Here is an 11,184-nt window from a genome sequence, read left to right on the forward strand (position 1 = left end):
CCAGCTACCGATGGATTTCAACCGCGGATGCATATTTCGCCCACAGAAATCAAAAATCTGAGCGGATTTCTTCGGGAGACCTGCTTTCCAAAAGAGTCACCTTTTGTGTTTACCTACAACTGGCGCCGTAGGCTGAAAGTCTCCACGGTCACCAACTGCATGAATTAGAGAATTACCGCAGAATACTAATTTCTGTTGCTGTTGTCGTCTTCAGTCCTGAGACTGGTTTGATGCAGCTCTTCTTGTCAATATACAGATTGAATAACATCGGGGAGAGGCTACAACCCTGTCTCACTCCCTTCCCAACCACTGCTTCCCTTTCATGCCCCTCGAATCTTATAAATGCCATCTGGTTTCTGTACAAATTGTAAATAGCCTTTCGCTCCCTGTATTTTACCCATGCTACCTTTAGAATTTGAAAGTGAGTAATCCAGTCAACATTGTCGAAAGCTTTCTCTAAGTCTACAAATGCTATAAACATAGGTTTGCCTTTCCTTAATCTATTTTCTAAGATAAGTCGTAGGGTCAGTATTACCTCACGTGTTCCAATATTTCTGTGCAATCCAAACTGATCTTCCCCGAGGTCGGCTTCTACCAGTTTTTCCATTCGTCTGTAAAGAATTCAGGTTAGTATTTTGCAGCTGTGACTTATTAAACTGATAGTTCGGTAATTTTCCCATCTGACAACACCTGCTTTCTTTGGGATTGGAATTATTACATTCTTCTTGAAGTCTGAGGGTATTTCACCTGTCTCATACCTCATGCTCACCAGACGGTAGAGTTTTGTGCGGACTGGCTCTTTCAAGGCCGTCAGTAGCTCCAGTGCAATGTTGTCTACTCCCAGGGCCTTGTTTCGACTTAGGTCTTTCAGTGCTCTGTCAAACTCTTCACGCAGTATCGTGTCTCCCATTTCATCTTCATCTACATCCTCTTCATTTTCCATAATATTGTCCTCAAGTACATCGCCCTTGTATAGACCCTCTATATACTCCTTCCACCTTACTGCTTTCCTTTTTTGCTTAGAACTGGGTTTCCATCTGAGCTCTTGATATTCATACAAGTGGTTCTCTGTTCTCCAAACGTCTCTTTCTTTTTCCTGTAGGCAGTATCTATCTTACCCCTAGTGAGATAAGCCTCTACACCCTTACATTATTCCTCCCTGCTTAGCCATTTTGCACTTCCTGTCGATCTCATTTTTGAGACGTTTGTATTCCTTTTTGCCTGCTTCATTTACTGCGTTTTTATATTTTCTCCTTTCATCAATTAAATTCAATATTTCTTCTGTTACCCAAGGATTTCTACTAGCCCTCGTCTTTTTACCTACTCGATGCTCTGCTGCCTTCACTACTTCGTCCCTCATAGCTACCCATTCTTCTTCTACTGTATTTCTTTCCCCCATTCCTGTCAATTGCTCCCTTATGCTCTTCCTGAAACTCTGTACAAGCTCTGGTTTAGTCTGTTTATCCAGGTCCCATCTCCTTAAATTCCCACCTTTTTGCAGTTTCTTCAGTTTTAATCTACAGTTCATAACGAATAGATTGTGGTCTGAGTCCACATCTGCCCCTGGAAATGTCTTACAATTTAAAACATGGTTCCTAAATCTCTGTCTTACCATTATACACTCCTGGAAATTGAAATAAGAACACCGTGAATTCATTGTCCCAGGAAGGGGAAACTTTATTGACACATTCCAGGGGTCAAATACATCACATGATCACACTGACAGAACCACAGGCACATAGACACAGGCAACAGAGTATGCACAATGTCGGCACTAGTACAGTGTATATCCACCTTTCGCAGCAATGCAGGCTGCTATTCTCCCATGGAGACGATCGTAGAGATGCTGGATGTAGTCCTGTGGAACGGCTTGCCATGCCATTTCCACCTGGCGCCTCAGTTGGACCAGCGTTCGTGCTGGACGTGCAGACCGCGTGAGACGACGCTTCATCCAGTCCCAAACATGCTCAATGGGGGACAGATCCGGAGATCTTGCTGGCTAGGGTAGTTGACTTACACCTTCTAGAGCACGTTGGGTGGCACGGGATACATGCGGACGTGCATTGTCCTGTTGGAACAGCAAGTTCCCTTGCCGGTCTAGGAATGGTAGAACGATGGGTTCGATGACGGTTTGGATGTACCGTGCACTATTCAGTGTCCCCTCGACGATCACCAGTGATGTACGGCCAGTGCAGGAGATCGCTCCCCACACCATGATGCCGGGTGTTGGCCCTGTGTGCCTCGGTCGTATGCAGTCCTGATTGTGGCGCTCACCTGCACGGCGGCAAACACGCATACGACCATCATTGGCAACAAGGCAGAAGCGACTCTCATCGCTGAAGACGACACGTCTCCATTCGTCCCTCCATTCACGTCTGTCGCGACACCACTGGAGGCGGGCTGCACGATGTTGGGGCGTGAGCGGAAGACGGCCTAACGGTGTGCGGGACCGTAGCCCAGCTTCATGGAGACGGTTGCGAATGGTCCTCGCCGATACCCCAGGAGCAACAGTGTCCCTAATTTGCTGGGAAGTGGCGGTGCGGTCCCCTACGGCACTGCGTAGGATCCTACGGTCTTGGCGTGCATCCGTGCGTCGCTGCGGTCCGGTCCCAGGTCGACGGGCACGTGCACCTTCCGCCGACCACTGGCGACAACATCGATGTACTGTGGAGACCTCACGCCCCACGTGTTGAGCAATTCGGCAGTACGTCCACCCGGCCTCCCGCATGCCCACTATACGCCCTCGCTCAAAGTCCGTCAACTGCACATACGGTTCACGTCCATGCTGTCGCGGCATGCTACCAGTGTTAAAGACTGTGATGGAGCTCCGTATGCCACGGCAAACTGGCTGACACTGACGGCGGCGGTGCACAAATGCTGCGCAGCTAGCGCCATTCGACGGCCAACACCGCGGTTCCTGGTGTGTCCGCTGTGCCGTGCGTGTGATCATTGCTTGTACAGCCCTCTCGCAGTGTCCGGAGCAAGTATGGTGGGTCTGACACACCGGTGTCAATGTGTTCTTTTTTCCATTTCCAGGAGTGTATAATCTATCTGATACCTTCTAGTATCTCCAGAATTCTTCCATGTATACAACTTTCCTTTATGATTCTTGAAGCAAGTGTTAGGTATGATTAAGTTATGCTCTGTGCAAAATTCTACCAGATGGCTTCGTCTTTCATTTCTGTCCCCCAATCCATATTCACCCACTATGTTCCCTTCTCTCCCTTTTCCTACTCTCGAATTCCAGTCACCCATGACTACTAAATTTATGTCTCCGTTCACTATCTGAATAATTTCTTTTATCTCATTTCATCAATTTCTTCATCATCTGCAGAGTTAGTTGACATATAAACTTGTACTACTGCAGTAGGCGTGGGCTTCGTGTCTATCGTGGCCACAATAATGCGTTCACTATGCTGTTTGTAGTAGCTTATCCGCACTCCTATTTTTTTATTCATTATAAAATCTACTCCTGCATTATCCCTATTTGATTTTGTATTTATAACCCTGTATTCACCTGGCCAAAAGTCTTGCTTCCCCTGCCACCGAACTTCACTAATTTCCACTATATCTAACTTTAACCTATCCATTTCCCTTTTTAAATTTTCTAACCTACCTCCCGATTAAGGGATCTGACATTTCACGCTCCGATCCGTAGAACGCTAGTTTTCTTTCTACTGATAACGACGTCCTCCTGAGTAGTCCCCGCCCGAAGATCCGAATGGGGGATCATTTTACCTCCGGAATATTTTACCCAAGAGGACGCCATCATCATTTAACCATACAGTAAAGCTGCATACCCTTGGGTAAAATTACGGCTGTAGTTTCCCCTTGCTTTCAGCCGTTCGCAGTACCAGCACAGCAAGGCCGTTTTGGTTAGTGTTACAAGGCCAGATCAGTCAATCATCCAGACTGTTGCCCCTGAAACTACTGAAAAGGCTGCTGCCCCTCTTCAGGAAACACACGTTTTTCTGGCACAGCGGTAATGGTACAAGCGGGCGGATCGATGTCACCACATCAGGACAAGACTCTCGTTAAGTGACTAAGTGGCAGGTTTTGGTGAAACAAATGCGTGCCAGAGGCGTATAAATAGATCTTAATTTTGAGGCAAGGGTACTACTTCTTTGGAGTCGAGGAGCACCACCAAAATTTAACGAAGAAGGTAACTGTCACATGATGTATTACTGCCACGGCTCGATGAAACTTGGACCATACACAGAAAGAACTGCTACGGTATAGTACGGAAAGTAACTGCAATAAATAAGCAATCAGATGAACAGAAATGACATTATTATTCAAAGACAATAATTACCATGTTACTTATAATCCGTCTTGATTGCAATTTTTTTTTCTTCATATGACCGGTTTCGGTTCATCTAGAACCATCTTCAGATCTATAACGATACTGGTACTAATTTACTATTTCACGAATGCAAATCTTTTTCATCCTATCTAATCAGTACCAAATGTACCAGAACGTACTTGATATTTCGGTTACAAGAATAACCTGTCCAAAACCAGCAACTTTCACATGCTGCGTCACATAAAATTGGTTGGCAGAATGCACGTAATTTATATGAACTATAACACTATTACCGACAGGTGGTGTCTGGTACATTTGTTACATTACATATGCACACACTGAAAAAACACAATAAAATTATCATTTTTATACGATCTAAAAACATAGGGCGATTTCTATATTTATGGCAATGCTGTAGACTTGTTTTCCTCCACGGTCTGCTTCCGTGGTTCCCGCCATTTCGGTGTTGCGCCGCGATCCGCTCAGTTGTCTGATGTCCATCGCAGTGGGCAAGAGGGCTGCGCAGGAGGGCCCCGTCAACGACGCCAGGCGCTGCACGCATCTTCCAGAGATGGTGCGTGATGGAGAAGCTAGTGATACGAGGCCGCTGGGATCTAGCACGTTGTTCCGTATTACCCTCCTGAACCCACCGATTCCATATTCTGCTAACAGTCATTGGATCTCGACCAACGCGAGCAGCAATGTCGCGATAAGATAAACCGCAATCGCGATAGGCTACAATCCGACCTTCATCAAAGTCGGAAACGTGATGGTACGCATTTCAGCTCCTTACACGAGGCATCACAACAACGTTTCACCAGGCGACACCGGTCAACTGCTGTTTGTGTATGAGAAATTGGTTGGAAACTTTTCTCATGTCAGCACGTTGTAGGTGTCGCCACCGGCGCAAACTTTGTGTGAATGCTCTGAAAGGCTAATCATTTGCATATCACAGCATCTTCTTTCTGTCGATTAAATTTCGCGTCTGCAGCACGTCATCTTCGTGTTGCAGCAATTTTAATGGCCAGTAGTGTATCTCGTCCTCAAGTTTTCCAGTGCACTGTATATGGCTGTAAATGTGCGCAGGAAACTCGGGAATTGTTTTGCCACGTTGTTTCCCATACCCTTGGTGCCTGATGTGGTCCGGCCGGCGTGGCCGAGCGGTCCTAGGCGCTACAGTCTGGAACCGGGTGACCGCTACGGTCACAGGTTCGAATCCTGCCTTGGGCATTGATGTGTGTGATGTCCTTAGGTTAGTTAGGTTTAAGTAGTTCTACGTTCTAGGAGACTGATCACCTCAGAAGTTAAGTCCCATGGTGCTCAGAGCCATTTGAACCATTTTTTGTCTGATGTGGGTAATATTTTTTCGGAGTTACCAAATTCGAGATGGAGAAATTTTGCTTATAGACAACAGCGTATCACACCATAAGGAATGCGTCACGTATTGCCTGCATCTAAGCGTAACGTGATACCGCAACCTGAAGCAAGAATGAAATTTCTCTGGAGAGGCAATAAGCCGCTTCTCCTCTTGCAGTGCTCCAGGCAGCACGTGGGTACAGGCACTTCCAAGTTTACAACAACTCACTTCCTAATAACGTGACAGTGAAGCTACCGACGCCCATGTTAGAAACTTGTTTCTCACGTACGGCACCTTTGGTAGAGTGAGGCCGTTCTCAGCCTCATATTCATAAGTTTTATTTATTCACTAGACGATTACCATTAGAATTCTCCTCAATTAAAGGTGTAGCAAACGTCGAGAAATTGCTCTTGTCGGCGTTGCGGTATAAACCAGCTTTCATTTCTGATTGGTTAATGTTAATTAGCGGTCTTGTGTAAATACGACAGATAACTTATCCGTGTCCTACCTTGTCAAGAAAATATGCGTGGTATTAATGATTATTTTTATGCTTCATCCAGATTCGTCTCTCTTACCCTCTCCATTTCCACAGATTATGTCTGTACAGGTAGAATCTGTGAGCACGAGTGTTTGAATCTACAGGTGAGGGAAGCAGAGGTTTCCTTGTTTGTTCTTATTTTGTGCGATGCAGTCGATACCGACGTCCTTCCACAGAAGAGTCTAGCAAGTTGGTTTCTCCTCGAATCATAGCGCTCTCCACTTTCCCGCAATGGGCGTTTTGAGATTATTAGCGCCCTACAATCATAAAGAAGCCGGAGCCTACTGCCTCTTTTGGCCATTTTCAAATGGCATCAGGTTCCAGACACCACCTTCGTAAGACTTGATGTTCCTTTGGGACAAAATGTGACACGAATTCATTTCGATTAGCCTGACTAGATTTTGATTAAACACGAGAAAATTAATTCATTCCACTCTCGGAACTGTCGGGAGTGCTTTTGTCTCATTCTACTGAACTGCTTTAGTTCATTTTCGTGAGGAATGCTTGCACAGCCAATATGGCTTTTTTCATGCAGGAAGCGTCCATGTGCCCTCAGCAATGGCCTCTCTTTTGCTTGATAATGGCGTTTCGCTTTATATTTTCGGAAATTACGTTTTCATTTGAAAACTTTTCTGCGTTTTCACCAGTTTTGAGCTCCTTAGTGCGATGAGCCTCATGTGAAGAGTAACACTCAGTTTGCAATTTTTCATACGAGTTTATTGCCTTCACCAATAACTGATATTGGAACAACATCGTACTGCAAATCAGTTCATGCAACAGGAAGTTTGTTCTTGTACTCTGAGATATGTTTCTGCCAATGAAATTATGAGATTACAAATGTATGCTATTCCATTATGCAGAACATTTAATGCAATTCAGAACAAACGGTATTTTTGGTAATATTTCTTGACCAGGCTGACAAATAAGGAGTTTACCACCTTTAGAGGGAAAGCTCCGACTGTGGTTCTGCAGTTTCTCCGTCTACCCAAGTAGTGGCTGAATCCAATGTTTCCTTCATCTATTGAATTGTGTGGATTAGACAAATAGTTTATACAGGATTATCTTCCCTCCTATGTAACTGTCTATTTTTTACCCCTTTTTGAAGTTCATTTTCTGGCTTCTTCCTGGTAACTTGTCGTTCCACATGCAATCACTATAAGTAAGGTACTGTAATTTCATTTGCATTCGGAATTACCTTGTGTATTTAACATGGGTTATTGTCCCCCATTGTAAATTTTCAGTGAAGTGTAATTCGTTCTATATCACCTTTTCCCACTTTCTGAGATTACACCTCCTCCTGCTCCCTCCCCCACCCCCCCCCCAAAGAAAAATATTAATGAGGAAGTTTGTTAGATGCAACCGGCCGGTGTGGCCGAGCGGTTCTAGGCGCTTCAGTTTGGAACTGCGTGACCGCTGCGCTCGCAGGTTTGAATCCTGCCTCAGGCATGGATGTGCGTGATGTCCTTACATTAGTTAGGTTTAAGTAGTTCTAAGTTCTAGGGCACTGATGACCTCAGATGTTAAGTCCCATAGTGCTCAGAGCCATTTGAACCATTTTTTGTTAGATGCAGCTGATAATAGAATAATGTTCTTATGCTTATATACTGCACGCGACATCTACTTGCAGTCAGCCCAGATCATTAGGAGTATTTCTGTTAGCCCGCATCTCGTGGTCGTGCGGTGGCGTTATCGCTTCCCACGCCCGGGTTCCCGGGTTCGATTCCCGGCGGGGTCAGGGATTTTCTCTGCCTCGTGATGGCTGGGTGTTGTGTGCTGTCCTTAGGTTAGTTACGTTTAAGTAGTTCTAAGTTCTAGGGGACTTATGACCACAGCAGTTGAGTCCCATAGTGCTCAGAGCCATTTGAACCATTTTTTTTAGTATTTCTGTTATTTCTATCAGGGTTTCTCATACTGAGCTGCGATCAACCGACATTTCACACACAGCAGACGTGGGTAGAACGAAAGTTAAGTAATCTACTGGCTTCTCCAAGAGAAAACGTGACAGTTTCTCGAATTGTTTTCTATGAACACCCCATGTATGTACTGTGCATGGAAAAGCATTATTTATAAATATTCTGTATTAGCTGTTGCCCACAGCTGCGCTCACATGTGAGTAGTTTTGTTCTGACGAGTAATGGTGAGTAAGTAAGCTACTGTATGAGCAATAACATTAGTTTCAGTAGGCAACAAATAGTGTGGAAGTATGTATTAAATGCATGGAATTTTACAAGCATTGTACTTAATATTTTGAATTGTATCATTTTACACATATCAACCCAAAAACGCGTTTTCACAAATGTGATAAAGATCAAAAGTCAATGCGTAAATAGCTTTTTCAAAGAGTGAACATGTTTCCCTGTTTCGCGTAATATTCTTCAAATCAACATGTACCTTGTGTTACACAGTTTCTATAGTAGCCTATATTGTTCTTCAGGGCTCAAGCTATCTCCATCCCTTATTTCACCGTGACAGACACAGTTCCTTTGGCATTATAATATTATTATGGATAACACCTTCAATTACTATACATTTTTCTCCGGGATCCTCCTTTGAGGACATTGGAAGCCAACGGCCGTGCTCCAGTGGTCACACCGATTGCCGTCAGATCACCGAAGTAAAGCACTTTCGTGCTTGGCTAGCACTTGTACAGGTGACCGTCCGTTCTGCCGAGCACTGTGGAGAAGCGCGGTACACTCAGCCCTTGTTAGGCCAATTGAGGAGCTACTTGACTGGAAAGTAGCGGCTCCGGTCACGAAAACTGACAACGGCCGCGAGAGAGGACTGCTGACCACATGCCCCTCCATATCCACATCCAGTGACGTCTGTGGTCTAAGGATGACACGGCGGTCGGTCGGTTACCTTGGAGCTTGAGGGCTCGTTTGGACGGAGTTTAGTTTTTTTAGTCCTAACGCAGAGGAAGCGTCTTCGCCATCTGATTGTTGTGTCATATGGTGGTGCATTGTTGCCGTACACTTCCAACAACTCATCATACAGTTTTGCATCGCCGTTCCCCTTCAATTGCAGTAACGGCTGTGTTCATTTTATTATTATTATTATATTATTATTATTGTTATTATTGCGTGGGAGTAGCGCACAATGGCGTGTTTATCAGCACCCGTACAAATTCCCAATTTTTTTCCCTGTCCAGTCTCCTGATCGAGTAAATCACCGACCCGGCCGGGAACTGAACCCGGCACCCCGTAATCCAGGGGCAGCAACGTTAACCACTACACCACGATCTGCGAACACGCTCGTGCTCATTTTGTTCAAAATGGCTCTGAGCACTATGGGACTCAACTGCTGTGGTCATAAGTCCCCTAGAACTTAGAACTACTTAAACCTAACTAACCTAAGGACAGCACACAACACCCAGCCATCACGAGGCAGAGAAAATCCCTGACCCCGCCGGGAATCGAACCCGGGAACCCGGGCGTGGGAAGCGAGAACGCTACCGCACGACCACGAGATGCGGGCACCATGCTCATTTTGTGTTTGTTCCCCCAATGGCTTGGTACCGTAGTTTGGCCCCGTGATTTCTAAGTTCACCAGGACCACAGACAAGTTCCTACAAATAAACGGAAGTTTAATTAGGTATCTTCATTTTATTGAGGGATAATTAAAACCTTACGTATTAATACTGTCCTTGCAGACCATTTTTGAGTCACGTAGCTTTACCTGGCACCACGATGGTAATGTGTCCAGCACCTGTCGAGGCTTACAACAGCTGCTTGCCCACTATCGAAGCGGCAGTACACCAGACGCCGTTGCTGGGGTGGCGAATGGCGAGCGCCAATTACACGAGTTCCACAAACTTGCAGGCGCCCTCGCCGGGGTGACGCACAACTTGAGAGCCGGCCTGTTTCCCTCCGTGACTCGTGGCCTCCAGCTCGGGGCACTTCGACGGCGAGATTAATCTATAAACAACAGGACCACAGCACGGCGCCTCTGGTCGATTCATCACGGAACAACTTCTGTGACGCCCAACTCGAAAGCCTGCGTCAGTCTCTCTCTCTCTGTCTGTCTCTCTCTCTCTCTCTCTCTCTCTCTCTCTCTCTCTTTCTCTCTGTCCCTGCCATTCCTTCTGGAAACGGCTTTAAATAACGGGTGGTTATAATTCAAGTGCAGGTACTCACAGATGTTTGTGGGCTGTAAGTATCGTTTGGTAGCGAAACTCTGAAAATATTCTAAGGCCTTAATGCGGAAACAATTTATGCTGAAAAAAAGGTGCAAACCTGGCGCTGTGAAGGTAGAAAAGATATACAGAAATGTTTCCATAGTTAATGGATTAGGAACGGGTGTGTGCAGAAAAGATGAAACAAGTGCGAAAGGCTTAATGCCAAATTTATCATCAACCGAGTCTTATGCAGTTCGTTCAGTATGAGATGTAAACGAGATGCTGCATCCGTAAAACGACGTGATGAACAGTTATTCACAGCAGTTCCGGTGGAATTTGACCAATGTACATACTGTCCCTCAGATCAGGTAGAGACCGAACGTGTCCCTGGTAAACGCATTCCCTTAGATACCCCCAGAGAGAGAACTCACGCGGATTCAGATCAGGTGATCTTGTCCGCAGCTCGTGGTGTAGTGACTGGCGTTGCTGCCTCTGGATTACATGGTCCCGGGTTCGATTCCCCGCCGCGTTGGGGATTTTCTCCGCCTGGGGACTCGATGTTTATGTTGTCATCATAATTTCATCGTCGTTCATGAAAATGGCGAGATTGAACTGAGTAAAGATTGGGAATTTGTATGGGCGCTATTAACATCGCAGTTGGGCATCCCATAAATCCAACATCATTATCATCAGGTGACCTTGAAGGCCATGATCTGGAATACCTCTGGAGATAACACTTTCCTGGAAGGATGTATTAAGCAAATTTTTCACAGTGCAAGTGACATTAAGGGTTGCCGCATCTTGCACGAAACCAGTGTTTTCTACACAGTTGTACTGTTCCAAAATAGGAATTACATGCTGTACGAGGAAGT

General features: G+C 45.5%; 1 protein-coding gene across 1 annotated transcript in view; it reads right to left on the reverse strand.

Annotated features, from left to right (window-relative positions):
• LOC126152265 (nematocyst expressed protein 3-like) overlaps positions 1-10,156 on the reverse strand; it is a 123,621-nt gene extending 113,465 nt beyond the window's left edge. Inside the window, exon 1 of the mRNA XM_049915996.1 lies at positions 10,011-10,156. Within this exon, the coding sequence (XP_049771953.1) occupies positions 10,011-10,156 (146 nt within the window). The remainder of the gene's footprint in view (positions 1-10,010) is intronic.
• Between the last annotated feature and the right edge of the window lie 1,028 nt (positions 10,157-11,184).

Source organism: Schistocerca cancellata, chromosome 2, assembly GCF_023864275.1.
Source record: "Schistocerca cancellata isolate TAMUIC-IGC-003103 chromosome 2, iqSchCanc2.1, whole genome shotgun sequence".
Classification (NCBI taxonomy): domain Eukaryota; kingdom Metazoa; phylum Arthropoda; class Insecta; order Orthoptera; family Acrididae; genus Schistocerca; species Schistocerca cancellata.